The sequence below is a fragment of the Bos indicus x Bos taurus genome, chromosome 10, assembly GCF_003369695.1.
Source record: "Bos indicus x Bos taurus breed Angus x Brahman F1 hybrid chromosome 10, Bos_hybrid_MaternalHap_v2.0, whole genome shotgun sequence".
Taxonomy (NCBI): Eukaryota; Metazoa; Chordata; class Mammalia; order Artiodactyla; family Bovidae; genus Bos; species Bos indicus x Bos taurus.
This window is the reverse complement of record NC_040085.1, coordinates 54,616,498-54,632,028: the sequence shown is the minus strand read 5'-3', so window position 1 is coordinate 54,632,028 and position 15,531 is coordinate 54,616,498. Positions and strand designations below refer to the sequence as shown.

The window sequence follows — 15,531 nt, the reverse complement described above, 5'->3', positions numbered from 1 at the left end:
TTCTGCAAAATAAAAAAATTGATAGTTTGCACTTCCCACATTTAATAAGGACTAAGTGTTTGTATTTACATGTTCTGAGTGGGTCGGGGTGTCAGGCTGAGTAAATAATCACATTAATAATCTTAACTCCCAGTTGAAACAAATAAGAACAAATGGTCATTCTTGGATAATCTGTAAAACTAAGTGAATAACTGACATATCTTTCTGTGATTCCTTGCAGACATCATGGAAATCAGGACAGTGGCTGTTGGAATTGTAGCAATCAAAGGAGTGGAAAGTGAATATTATCTTGCAATGAACAAGGAAGGAAAGCTCTATGCAAAGGTATTGATAGATGATAGCTTAGACTTAATTTCTCAAACTTACTTTTGTCAAAAGTATCTTCCCTTTCTGAAAAGTAAAAGTGAAATTAATTCCTCTCACACTATGTAATTCAATGATTTCATTAAAACATTTTCTATTTAGGAATTAAGGAAAAATGTTTTCTGTGTCACCTTGGACAATTTGTTTAAGCTCTCTGGCCTTTGTTTCATCATCTGTAAAATAATTTGGATTAACTGACCCTTAAGGATCCTTCTGGGCTTCCCCAATGGCTCAGTGGTAGAGAATCCACTTGCAATGCGGGAGATGTGGGTTTGATCCCTGGGTTGGGAAGATCCCCTGGAGGAGGAAGTGGCAATCCACTCCAGTATTTTTGCCTGGAGAATCTCATGGACAGAGGAGCCTGGCGGACCATAGTCCAAAGTGCTGCAAAGAGTCAGCAACTGAGCATGCATGCATGCAAGGATCCTTCTAGCTCTAAAATTTCATTTGCACTTTAGATCTTTAAAATATAAAATTTCCATCTGTCAGCTCTTTTTGTTAAAGTCCATGCAGTTTGCACTTTGTTGATATGAAAATTCTTGGTGAAAAAAATCCAGACTTTTGTTTATCAACAACAATCTCACAATGATAGATTTTGACTTATAAGCATTCCCATTGTTCCCTCTTTATTACAATACAAAATATGTAACAGTTTATCCCACTATGATACAGTATAATTGACTTTTATTTTGTATTCCTGGCATAGACTACATAAAAATATAAGTTTAACTGAATGAATGACAAGTTGGATGGATGAGCAAATTAACTTTTTAATTTTCCACCACTATCACAGGTAGTATAATAGTAAATGAATAAAAGTTGTAAAATATGACTTCAGCTGAGGGAAGGAGTATGTGTGTGTGCTCAGCCAGAGGATCTGCTAATTATATAAAAATCTCAAGGTTAGGAAAAGAGTGACTTGGGCATAGTAATATGAGAGCTGCTAATTAGAGGAAAATAGCTCTTAAGAATAGTAGCAACTGATTGCCAAAAAGCAACATGTTTGGAACTATGTTACATAACTAAATGTATAGCATTTTAGCTTTGTAAAAAAATCTGATCTTTTTTCAAATATGCTATCCAACAAACTGCATTATTCTTGATCAAAAAAGTCATGTAGGTTTTAATTTTACCAAATATTATGTTTATTCTTTGTTTGAGTCCTAAAAATCATTTGGATAATGTTGTTTGTTGTTCTTCATTGCAGAAAGAATGCAATGAGGACTGCAACTTCAAAGAATTAATTCTGGAAAACCATTACAACACATATGCATCAGCTAAATGGACACACAGTGGAGGAGAAATGTTTGTTGCCTTAAATCAAAAGGGGGTTCCAGTAAGAGGGAAAAAAACGAAGAAAGAACAAAAAACAGCCCACTTTCTTCCTATGGCAATAACCTAATCATATATGGCATATAAGAAACCAGTTCCAGCAGGGAGATTTCTTTAAGTGGACTGTTTTCTTTTTCATCTTTTCTTTTCTCTTTTTTAAACTAACCAAGAAAGGCTGGAAAACTACTGAAAAACTGATCAAGCTGGACTTGCGCATTTATGTTTATTTTAAGAGACTGCATTAAAGAAAGATTTGAAAAAAATATACACAAAAATCAGATTTAGTAACTAAAAGTTGTAAAAAGTTGTAAAACTGGTTGTACAATCATGATGTTAGTAATAGTAATGTTTTTTTCTTAAGTTAATTTACCCTTAAGAGTATGTTAGATTTGATTATCTGATAATGATTATTTAAATATTCCTATCTGCTTATAAAATGGCTGCTATAATAATAATAATGCAGATGATGTTATATAAGATGTGTCAGACCTAAAGGCTGCTGGAATGATCTGTCAGATAATCAAGCCAACACTAACTATGGAAGTTGAGCAGTATTTGAATACGTTCTAGTGAAAAATTATGAACCACTCTAATCAGAAAAGAAACAAGTATTCTCAAAAATTCCATTATGGAAATGAGTCAAAGCAGTAGTTTTATAAGAGTATAGAATTAGAACATGCTCATACCTACCAATTAACAAGAACAAAATTCGTAATGCTGCTCCAGTTGAAAGGGTATTGCTTACAGGATGTTTTAAAAAATCTTGTATATAAAATAGCAATAATGATGATAATACTGTATTTCATCTCACTCACCACAAGATAACATTTTATAATCCCTAAAAGTAAAATCCAAAAATCTTTTATGTTTTTTTGAGGTAACATAATCTTTCTTTTGTATAATTCATATTCAGGAATATGGCTTTTAATAATGTTCTTCCCGCAAATAATCGTGCTTTTCTCCTCTGGTTACAGCATTAAACTCTATTTTAAGTTGTATTTGAACTTTACTGTTTTGTTATTTAAGTTTATGTTATTTATAAAAAAAAAACAACCTTAATAAGCTGTATCTGTTTCATATGCTTTTAATTCTAAAGCAATAACAAAACCGTCTGGCTCCACTGCAAGTCCCCCTCCCCCTTGTGACCAACATCAAGTCTAGTACACAGCAGTCAGGCCAGCAAATCCTGGATGGCAGACAAAAATGACAGCCTGCAGCATTTCTTACAATAGACGTCTCACAGGGAACAATACAAAAATGTGAACTATGTTTTGTGACATATTCTCGTCAACTAAATTGGATCTTATAAGTAAAATCACTGCAGATAAAAGGACTTACAGGATTTAAAAGTTAAGCTTTGTTTAAGTTCATGAGAAGAAAAGTAAAATACTTCTAAAATATGCATACTTAAGTTAGTAGTTTTTCTAATCTCTAGAAATCTCTGCCATTTAAAATATGCCAGCATTGAAAGTTGCTTTCCTATTGAATGGGGAAGACACAATGTCTGAAGTGGAGTCTATAGTTAGGGATTTGAGACTCTGAATAGTAATCAAGGCTTGAGGTCAGGCTACATATGATGGACTTATTGGAAAGATAAATTTCTAGTTCATAATACTTCCATTAGAAGATCTTCGTAGTACTTTATTGTTCAATTGAAGGCCAATATTTATCTAAGTTAAACTGCTGATATGCTAACAATGGTGGTTTTGATTTCAAACTATTTGTCATTAAAGTCCCTTTATTTCATACAAATATCTCATAATACATTTATAGGTAAGAGTTACATAAAAAGGCTAGGTCAACAGAAATAACAGATTCATTTGATTTTTTTGTGGCTCATCTACATGATGAGGCTGTAGGAAGCTATGAAGGATTGCCTGTCCTCAGGTATACTCTGGGGAAATGCCATGCCTAATAGTCTTTATTATTTGACTCCAGGGCCTTGATAACTTAGGTTCCTAGATCAAGCTTCTGTGCCTGGTATCTTGGGAACATACCAAGATAAGAATCGATGTTTCTCATTATTTGTTTTCCTTACTGCCTAGCAGAGTGTCTCTACCCATAATAAATTTTTTATATTAATTCATTGAATGTTTAATATCAAAGTGAATTCATAATGAAACTAATTTTAACTAATTTTTAAAAGTTAGGGTGAAAGATGGTTATATGGAAATTTAAACAGAAATAGTGTGTATGTATATAAGCTATGAGCTATATTAGGATCAAATACTCTGACTAGAGTTATACTTATTAACAAATTATAAAGCAAGACTGAATTAATCAATATTTAGCAGTAAATATGATCCAGTAGTGTTTCTAGAAACACTTAACAATTCTTTATCCTCCCCCCTTTATTTATTAATGTGCAAGTTTTAGAAAATAAAATCTGTACTAATTATATATACTTAGAATTCAAGAGTCTTACAACTGCAAGGAATCTTAGTCCTTACTATTTCATTTGTAGACCAGGGAATTGAGATTGTATTTTAATAGATCCCAATAACACAGCAGGTTAGGTTCAGAGCTGCCACAAGAGTTGAGCTCACTCAGCATGTGCTTCTTGCTCTTAGATGATTACAATTATTAGTTAATAGCCTTTAAAAAAAAGTATTCCTATAGAAATATGACCTTTACATTTACATTCAAATGTGCCATGTTGGGAAATTCACTTGATATATAATAATTAGTCTATACTGTGATGAATTGAATAAAAAGGAGTAAAAAAATGAAATTTCCAATTCTGATTCCTATTCAACTCTTACATGCACCTCTTTACAAACGGAAAGCATTGTGCAAATTAGCCAGATAAACAGAGTAATCTTTTCTAAATGTTCTTTGAAAGACAAAACTGGTTAAATACATTGGTTTTCAAGAATTAGGAAGGAAAAAGCTGAATAGTTAACAAAAGAATAAAAAATATATTTTCAATGCAGTTAGTGAACTAAAATATTTTTACATAAAAATGCTATAAAATAAATTATCAGGCTTTGAGCCGGCAAAAATTCAACTTAATGACAGAAAAGAAAGGATGCTGGATATAAATTCTTGGTTTCCATCTCTTAGTGTTTGCCCCTTCTGGTTCTTAAAGAACATAGAGATGGACTACGGAACTGGCTGTGCATGCGTCAGTCGCTTTAGTGGTGTCCAATTCTTTGCTACCCTGTGCATTTAAGCCCACTAGGTTCTTCTGTCCATGAGATTTTCCAGGCAAGAATACTGGAGTGGGTTGCCATGCCCTCCTCCAGGGGATCTTTCCAACCCAGGGATCGAACCTGTATCTCGTGCATTTCCTGCATTGCAGGCAGATTCTTTAACTACTGAGCCACCTGGGAAGCCTGGAACTGGCTGTACTAAAGGCAATTCTGTAACCACAAATACCCTAAATCAATGCCTCTCAAATTTCCTACTGAAACATCAATAACAGTAGAGGTAGAGAATGAGTCTAAGGAATAATGAAAAGGAATCCCACCAAAGACACAAAATTTCTTGAAAATTTTTCTTAAAATTCATGTGATTTTTGCATTTTATTCCATAATACACTTATGTCTGCTTTAATATAAAATTCACACTAGTGGAAAAAAGTGATATATCAGAAAGATGTATAAGTTTTATCATGTGGCCTCATTTACACTACTATCCTACTGCCATATACCTAGGCATGAATAAGACACAAGAGAGCCTATACTTCACACAGTTCAACTTTACACACAGATGACACTTGGTTAAAGAAAACCAAAACTTTATATATTATAAAAGTTTACTATGAACTACAGTGACGCTAAAAACATTTAAGGACCAGTATGAGTAGTTGATGCCATCAAGGTTTTGCATTCATTATGTCAGCAAATCTGGAAGACCCAACAGTGGCCACAGGACTGGAAAAGGTCAATCCTCATCCCAATTCCCAAGAAAAAAAGTGAAAAAATGAAGTTGCTCAGTTGTGTCCAACTCTTTGCGACCCCATGGACTATAGACTACCAGCGTCCTTCATCCATGGGATTTTACAGGCAAGAATACTGGAGTGGGTTGCCATTTCCTTCTCCAATTCCCAAGAAGGGTAGTACCAAAGAAGATGCTACCTATCACACAACTGCATCCATCTCACATGCTAGTAAGGTCATGCTTAAAATCTTGCATGTTAGGTTTCAGCATTATGTGAACCAAGAAATTCCAGATGTCCAAGCTGGGTTTAGAAAAGGAAAAGGAACTAGAGATCAAATTGCCAACATTTTCTGGATTACAGAGAAAGCAAGGGGATTACAGAGAAAGCAAGGGAATTTCAGAAAATTTTCTATCTCTGTTTCATTGACTATGCTAAAGCCTTTGACTATGTGGATCATTATAAGCTGTGGAAAGCTCTTAGAGAGACAGGAATACCAGACCATCTTACCTATCTCCTGAGAAACCTGTATGTGGGTCAAGAAGCAACAGTTAGAACCGTGTATGGGACAACTGACTGGTTCAAGATTGAGAAAGGAGTACAACAGGGCTGTCTGCTGTCACACTGTTTGTTTAACCTATAGGCTGAGCACATCATGAGAAATGCTGGGCTGGATGAGTTACAAGCTGGAATCAAGATATGCGGGAGAAACATCAACAATCTCAGATATGCAGATGATACCACACTAACGAGAGAAAGCAAAGAACTAATGAATCTCTTTTTTCTTTCTTTCTTTTTTTAAATTAAATTTATTTATTTTAATTGGAGTCTAATTACTATACAATATTGTAGTGGTTTTTGCCATACATTGACATGAATCAGCCATGGGTTTACATGTGTTCCCCATCCTGAACCCCCCTCCAACCTCCCTCCCCATCCCATCCCTCTGAGTCGTCCCAGTGCACCAGCCCTAAGCACCCTGTCCTAATGAGCCTCCTGATGAGGGTGAAGAAATAGAATGAAAGAGTCAACTTAAGACTGCTGCTGCTGCTAGGTCACTTCAGTCGTGTCCAACTCTGTGCGACCCCATAGACGGCAGCCCACCAGGCTCCCCCATCCCTGGGATTCTCCAGGCAAGAACACTGGAGTAGGTTGCCATTTCCTTCTCCAATGCATGAAAGTGAAAACTGAAAGTGAAGTCGCTCAGTCGTGTTCAACTCTTTGCAACCCCATGAACTGCAGCCTACCAGGCTCCTCTGCCCATGGGATTTTCCAGGCAAGAGTACTAGAGTGGGTTGTCATTGCCTTCTCCAACTTAAGACTAAATATTAAAAAAAAAAAAAACTAATATCATGGCATCTGGCTCCATTACTGCATGTCAAATAAATGGGAAAAGGTGAAAGTAGTGACAGATTTCTTCTTCTTCGACTACAAAATCACTGTAGATGGTGACTGCAGCCACGCAATCAGAAGATAATTGCTTCTTACAAGGAAAGCTATGACAAACATAGACAGTGTGTTAAAAAGCAGAGGCATTACTCTGCCAACAAAGGTCCATATAGTCAACGCTATGGTCTTCTTAGTGGTCACATATACAGTTGTGAGAGCTGGACTGTAAAGAAGGCAGAATGCCAAAGAATTGATGCCTTTGAACTGTGGTGCTGGAGAAGACTCCTGAAAGTCCCTTGAAGAGCAAGGAGATCAAACCAGTCAATCTTAAGGAAGATAAACCCTGAATATTCACTGGAAGGGCTGATGCTGAAGCTGAAGCTCCAGTATTTCAGTATCTGATTCGAACAGATGAATCACTGGAGAAGTCTCTGATGCTGGGAAAGATTGAGGGCAGAGGAGAAGAGGGCATCAGAGGATGAGATGGCTGGACAGCATCACCAATGCAATGAATGTGAACTTGGGCAAACTCTGGGAGGTGGTGAGGGACAGGGATTCCTTGGCACGCTGCAGTCTAAGGGGTTGCAAAGAGTTGGACGTGACTGGGCAACTGAACAACAACAACAACGAGTGGTTACTGTGAATCAGAGCACACCACCACTCTCATAGAATAGATTCAGTCACTGTGACCAACCTGTGGGCACCAGATGATTATCAGCTTCGAACATTTCTACAACTGCCTTAAAACAGAGTTTTTAGAGAATACCTATTAATTGGTCTGTCTGGTTTGAGTTCTTAATGCATATCTTAATATGATATAGTTCCTAAAAACTTCACTAGACATTTTAGCACTGTTGCCAGGTTACTCCTTTTTTTTTAATTTTATTTTTTTATTGAAGTATAGTTGATACATATTATATAATTTATAGGTGTTCAATACAGTGATTCATAGTTTTTGAAGGTTATACTCCACTTATAGTTATTATATTGGCTATATTCCCTGTCTTGTACAACTTATCCTTGTAGCTTATTTTAGACAAAATAGTTTGTATCTCAATGTCCTACCCCTCTATTGCCCCTCCCCCAGCTACTTTTTATTCCACTTCTATATTTATCCAGCAAAGCTGCTGCTTTCAATGAAGGTAATACTCCTCCCACGTATTTTTCCACTCATCCTCTAACTTTGAGTGGCTTGTCTAGAAAATATACTTTTTCTTGAGAAGACTTGACGGGAAGCAACAGAGAAAGTCCTAGTCTCTTTCCAATAACTCCTATATTTACTCTCACCTGAGAAATATTTCAGTTTCCTTTTACTTCCTGGTTATTATATGGTTCCAATTTCCAAATCCTCAAATTGAATTTATGAAATGATAAAAATTTATTTAATTTTCATATCAATAGAACTTGTATTCTAATAACTGAAATATGAGATGAATAATAACATTTATCTTGAAGACAGAAGGCCTTTTTCTTGACATATCCAGTCAGCCACGTATTAATTATCTATTGTTATACAACAAATTGTCCTAAAACTTAATGGCTTAAATTGGTTTAACTTTAAAACTTAATGGTTTAAAAATGATTTTAATTATCTCATAGCTAATGTGGTCAGCAACCTGGGCAAGGTTTAGCTAGGTGTCTCTAGCTAGAATCTTTTGTAAGGCTATAATCAAGGTGTTGGCCAGAACTGCAGTTATTTGTTCCTTCAATGCTCAACTCAGAGAGGAATTTACCTTAGGTACTCACTGGTTGTGGGTTTGAAATACCACTTCTTCACCACATAAACCTTGCCAAAGCTCCATTTGCCACATGGCAGTTCGTTTCCCACAGAGCAAGGAATTAGAAAGAATGAGAGAGAAAGAGTGCCCCAAACGGAAGCCACAGTATTTCATAGCCTAATCTTCAGTACTGTTCCATCACTTCGGCCTGTATGCAAGGGAAAAAATTAACAAAGGCAGACAAACCAGAAAACAAAAATTATTGGAGGCCATCTTAAAGGTTGCCTAACACAAGTCATAAACAATGATTTTAAGGTCACTGCCATAAAGACAGGCTTCTCTAGGGCCTCAGTTCAGTTCAGTTCAGTTGCTCAGTCGTGTCTGACTCTTTGCGACCCCATGAATTGCAGCACGCCAGGCCTCCCTGTCCATCACCAACTCCCGGAGTTCACTCAAACTCACGTCCATCGAGTCAGTGATGCCATCCAGCCATCTCATCCTCTGTCGTCCCCTTTTCCTTTGGCCCCCAATCCCTCCCACCATCAGAGTCTTTTCCAGTGAGTCAACTCTTTGCATGAGGTGGCCAAAGTACTGGAGTTTCAGCTTTAGCATCATTCCTTCCAAAGAAATCCCAGGGCTGATCTCCTTTAGAATGGACTGGTTGGATCTTCTTGCAGTCCAAGGGACTCTCAAGAGTCTTCTCCAATACCACAGTTCAAAAGCATCAATTCTTCGGCCTAATATGAGTCATTTGTGGCTTTCAGTGGTGAGCCATTCAGCAGTGAAAGATGAAGTAAGTTTACCCTCTGTGGCACACACTTGATCCTTTCCTGAAGGATACTTTATAGTACAATGCCACTTAGGATAAATGAAAAAAGGCTTGAACTTGAACTACAGTCTGAACTGTCTATTAGCTTGAGTTATGCCTCCTTGGAGAAGGAAATGGCAACCCACTCCAGTACTCTTGCCTGGAGAATCCCATGGAGGGAGGAGCCTGGTAGGTTACAGTCCATGGGGTTGCAAAGAGTCGGACACGACTGAGCGACTACAGTAATGGTAATGCCTCCTTAGATCTCTGAACGTAGCTGGAAAATTAACAGTATTACTTTGCCTCTACATGAAGGAAATGACACTGCCTTCAGATCCAAAATGAAGATAACCTTCCTCTTCACCTTCCTACCTCAAGAGAATAAGATCATATATGCCAACTGAAATTCCTCAAACCACAGAGTTTTGTCCTAGATGGTGGAGGTAGTCAGTCATAAGTTACCCAACACCACCTAAGGATAAAGAGCTAAAAACACTTGACAAAAAAATAGATTTTAATGCAAGATACACATTGGAATCATCTGGGATTTTTTTTTTTTTTTTAATAATGAGGCCTAGGTCCCACTTCAGATCAACTGCATCAGTATATCTGGGATGCAGCTCAGGCAATCATTATTTTTAAAGCTCTCCAGGAGATTTTAATCAGCCTATGTATTTGAGAACCAATTAACTAAGTGAGGGCAACATGTGGGGAGGGGACATTTTAGGAATTACATCTGATTCTTCATCCTTGTTTCTTCCTTAAACACCCCCCAAAGCCTTATGTTGCTTCCCACCTAATTCCATATTTTCTAATATTATTCTAAAGTGTACAGTGCTTCTAGACACTAGGTTTTCCTAGGTATTTCCATATTTTGCTGTCACACTGGGGCTAAAATAAATACAAACACTGAAAAGAGAGCTACAGGTCTTTTTGCATTGGAACAATTATGGAATATAAAGTGCAAAAAGGGACACTCCCCCCATTCTCAACCCCCACCACACACATACCACATGCCATTCTCAAACAGGGCAGACAGAGTTTAGATTCTGTTAAATTATATCTCAGATACTGTAATTTTTCTATTCAAAACTATACTTATTTTCCGTATATGAATGGAAGCCAAAGTTTTTAGAGTGGCCTATTGGAAAAGATTCTGATGCTGGGAGGGATCGGGGGCAGGAAGAGAAGGGGATGACAGAGGATGAGTTGGCTGGATGGCATCACCGACTGGATGGATATGAGTTTGGGTGAACTCTGGGAGTTGGTGATGGACAGGGAGGCCTGGCGTGCTGCAATTCATGGGGTCACAGAGTCGGTCACGACTGAGCAACTGAACTGAACTGATGGAGTGGCAATGGAAAAAGTTAAGTGATTAAAAACTTAGATGGTAATTTAGGTATCAGCAAGAAAAGTGAAAAAAAAAAGTAATCAAAGTCAACAATTATGCACTCAGATTGTTTCACAGATATTACTAAATTCTCATGTCATTTTAAAGAAACTCAAACTGAACACTGTAGACAATATTTTAATGGGAATCATATGCCCACTGGTATGGAAAAGGCAATAGCCCCACATAAAAAAAATTGACGAATGTACAAAAGTTTGAAGTAAAGGAAATATTTAAGGCATGTATATATCCACTTAATGTCTCAACTTTAACAAAAGTTTTCTCTTAATCAACTTAATGAAGTTAAGGGATCCAACTAGACTAGATGAGACTTTATTTAACTGATCTCCTATTGTTCATTATTTTGGTTGTTTCAAATTTTTCACCAAATGAGATTCTTTTTGTACATACTTCTTTATATTTCTAATTACCATATGAAGATAATTATAACAGAATTATTAGACAAGAAATCCTTCAAAAATGCAGAATGCAATTTGATTTTCAGAAAACTTTTCCCCGATATATATTTCAAACTTTAGTACATGGAAGTAGATAAACATTTTCCTTAATATTTATGCTCAAAATGTAGTCAGCTTTTATTCTTATCTCTTCTTCCCTTTATCTGTTATCATGAAAATTTAGCTAGACTCTTGCTAGCTCAGATGTATGTCTTTCTAGATCCTTCTACATCCTCGCACCTCATGTCTAGAGTTTAGCTACTCTAGAATGTTCCCTAATCATTTTTATGTCAAGTTCCTTCCCATCTCAGATATTACCTATTCCCATAATCTCCCTAAAATACACTTTGATGATGTCTGTTGTCAGTTAAAGAATCCACATCAGCTGCTCACTGCATATTGGGTTTTCCAGTACTCTTGCCTGGAAAATCCCATGGATGGAGGAGCCTGGTAGGCTGCAGTCCACTGGGTCGCTAAGAGTCCGACACCACTGTGCGACTTCACTTTCCCTTTTCACTTTCATGCATTGGAGAAGGAAATGACAACCCACTCCAGTGTTCTTGCCTGGAGAATCCCAGGGACGGAGGAGCCTGGTGGGCTGCTGTCTATGGGGTCGCACAGAGTCGGACACAACTGAAGTGACTTTGCAGCAGCAGCATATTGTGTTTATTTTAAATTCTTTAAAATAACATCCAAAGCTGTCAAACAATTGGTTCCCTTATCTGTCCAATCTTCTCACTGTTCACCACAAACCTTAGAGTTTAGTCCACCGTGTTTATTCCACTGTCTTTCTTTCCTCACTAGTCCATAATTTTTTTAAAAAAGATCCTATTTATTTTTTTCACTTACATATCCCAAGCACCTTTAATAGTATCTGACACAGAGTAAACAGTCAGCAAATATTCACTGAATGAATGGATAAACCAATTCTAATTCAGTGACAGAATAATAAGCACACCTCATTACAAAGCATTGTTCCAATTATTTAAGCAGTATGTAAATGTAGTTGTTGCAAATGAATAAAAATGTACCTTTGTGGGGTGGGTTCAAGATGACAGAATACTAGGATGCTTGACTCACCTCCCCTCACGGAAATATAAAAACAACTACATATAGAATGATTCTCACTGGGAACGAGCAGGATGGCTCTTCCACAACCAAAGCTGTGAAGAAACATTCACACAGAATCTTGTAGGAAGGGAGGAGAAGTGATCTGGTCAGGACTTGCATTCCTAGTAGAGAGTACAGAAGAGAAGGGGCTGTAAGACAGGCTCAGGGATTCTTCTGAGTGAGGGGTTTTGAGACAGGAGGGAAGGGGCAGGGCACAACCTTTAAAAGAATGACATAGCCTTTGAGGATACTACATAAACTGTTTAGAACACATTAGGCCCAAGATGGCAGACAATTTGACTTCCAGTAGACCTTGAGTCTTATTATATGCTCACTGCAATCCATTAGCATGCTAAATGACACACCCACAGATGCCATGACAGTTCCCAGGCTGATCATAAAAGGGCAAAAAGTGAGCAGTGGCCCAATTCCTAGAAATCCCTGCCCCTTCCCCCAAATAGTAGGAATAATCCTTCCACTCATTAGCCTAGGAAATTATCCAGCTCATGTAAACTACCCACCCCATATTTTGGGGACTCTAACCTGAGAAGACCTACACTCTATCTGTGGAGTGTGTTTTTCCCAGGACTGCTCTCACCTTCTGAGATGAACTGCATTCTGTCTATGAAATGTCTATCTCTGCTTTCACTTTATTATGGCTCGCTCTTGAATTCTTTCCTGCATGGAGCCAAAGACCTCCACTGGACAGCCAATCCCAGGGCCTCACCCAGGACCTGACCACCTTCTCACGCCCCATTTTCCTGCAACCTCTTTACAAAGGATATCAATAAATCTACATCTTGCCTATCACTTAGCCTCTTACTGAATACCATATGTGCTGAGATATAAAGAACCTGAGGTTCATTAAATCCTGAGATGGGTTGCATGGTTTCAGTTAAAATATTTTGGGTTTGAGTCCCAACTGAGGTCCAATTGGGTTTGAGTCCTATCCTAAGTCAGAGACCGTGGGTTCAAGTCCTATCTGAAGTGTGACTGCATTTGAGTACCACCTGAGGGAGTGTTGGCAACCACTGCCAGCATGCCAGCAGGAACCTGGTGCACACACTTGGGAGGGAATGAGGGTGGCTCCAGGGAAAAGAATGCCACTGCCAGAGAGTACATCCCTGCTCACACAGAAGGCAGTGAGACTAGATTCAGGGAAGAAATAACTAGCACACTTCAGCATGTTCCTGCCCACACAGGGTGAGCCAGCTCAGTAGTGTGCACCAACCCTTCTGGCCTGACTCAACCTCTAACCAAAGCAAGGACACTGAGGAAAAGTGAAACCAGCACAGAAGTGCAACCCCAAGGCCTCAGGTCCCAGCCACCTGGAGGAGAAATCCTGGAGAAACCCCTCTCTCAGGGCTCCTGCTCCAACCTCTTGGACCTTATCCCCTGAGAGAATGGTGATGGCCACTGAGCAAAGGAGAAGTGTCAGGTTGCACTTGGCTTTCGCTCCAGCCCCTTCAACTCTAGCCCTACCTTCCATCAAGGTGGTGGTTGCCAACACACCCCAGGGAAAAATCTGGCCCCTGATCACTTCAGGTACAGCCACCCATGAAAGCCACTGGCCATAAGAAGACTGAATAGGGACCATCCCACACATGTACTCACCATTAAGATCAAGATAGGTAACTGTTTAACCTAATTTCACAGAGACAGAAATTTAAACAAAATGAGAATACAGAAGAATATTTTTTCAAACAAAAAAATAAGAACCACACACCCCTGAAAAATGCTAATGAAACAGAGATAAACAATTTACTTGATAAAGAATTCAAAGCAATAATAGTAAGAAAGTTACTTGAAGTTGAGAAAAGAATAGATGAACACCATGAGAATTTTAAGAAATAACTAGGAAATACAAAAAAGAACCAGTCAGAGCTGAAGAATACAATAACTGAAATGAAAAATACATTACAGGGAATTAACAGCAGATTAGGTGGCTTCCTTGTGTCTCAGTGGTAAAGAATCAACCTGCCAATGCAAGAGATGTGGGTTTGACCCTGGGGTCAGGAGATCCCCTGGAGAAGGAAATGGCAGTGACTCCAGTACTCTTGCCTGGGAAATCCCAAGGACAGAGGAGCCTGGCAGGCTATAGTCCATGGGGTCGAAAAGAGGCAGAAATGACTTAGTGACTAAAAACCAGCTAACAGGTGATATAGAAGAATGCATGAGCTATCTGGAAGATAGAATAATGGAAACCACACAATCAGAATAGCAAGAAGAAAAACAAATTTCAAAAATGAGAATAGCTTAAGAGCTCTGGACAACATCAAATGTACTAGCATTCACATTATAGGGGTCCCAGAAAGAGAAGAGAGAGAGGGGTAGAAAACGTATTTGATAAAATTTGTTGTTGTTCACTCGCTCAGTCATGTCTGACTTTTTGTGAACCCATGGACTGCAGCACGCCAGGCTTCCCTGTCCTTCACCAACTCCCAGAACTTGCTCAAACTTATGTCCACTGAGTCACTGATGCCATCCAACCATCTCATCCTCTGTTGTCCCCTTCTTCTCCTGCCTTCAATCTTTCCCAGCATCAGGGTCTTTTCCAATGAGTTGGCTCTTAGCATCAGGTGGCCAAAGTACTGGGGCTTCAACCTTGGTCCTTCCAATGAATATTCAAGATTGGTTTCCTTTAGGATGGACTGGTTTGATCGCCTTGCAGTCCAAGCGACTCTCAAAAGTCAAATACGTTCATCAGTACCATCTCTTCCTTCTTTGTGGACTTCTTTTCCACCATTTGTACTTTGAATATCCCCTAGGTGCTACCTTCTTCTCTCGTCCCTCTTTCCCAAACCATCCATGCCATGACTTTAGCCCTGTTCCAGTGCTTCTCCACAGACTCTTGAACGTAGCTACTTACTGGACATCCCCACTCTGATGTCCTTCTGCTATTTTAACCCCAAGGGCCAAACCTGAGTTTCTGTTCAAAATGGAAATAAAAGCAAACACAAATGAATAGACCTAACTAAACTAAAAGATTTTACACAGCAAATGACATCAATAACAAAACAAAAAGACAACATACTCAATGGGAAAAGATTTGCCTGCTAAAAGTTAATATCCAAAATATATCA

General features: G+C 38.3%; 1 protein-coding gene across 1 annotated transcript in view; it reads left to right on the top strand.

Moving 5' to 3' along the window:
* FGF7 (fibroblast growth factor 7) overlaps positions 1-2,699 on the top strand; it is a 61,877-nt gene extending 59,178 nt beyond the window's left edge. The window contains exons 3-4 of the mRNA XM_027554055.1: positions 221-324; positions 1,571-2,699. Of these exons, the coding sequence (XP_027409856.1) occupies positions 221-324; positions 1,571-1,765 (299 nt within the window). The 3' untranslated portion in view covers positions 1,766-2,699. The remainder of the gene's footprint in view (positions 1-220; positions 325-1,570) is intronic.
* Positions 2,700-15,531: the final 12,832 nt, after the last annotated feature.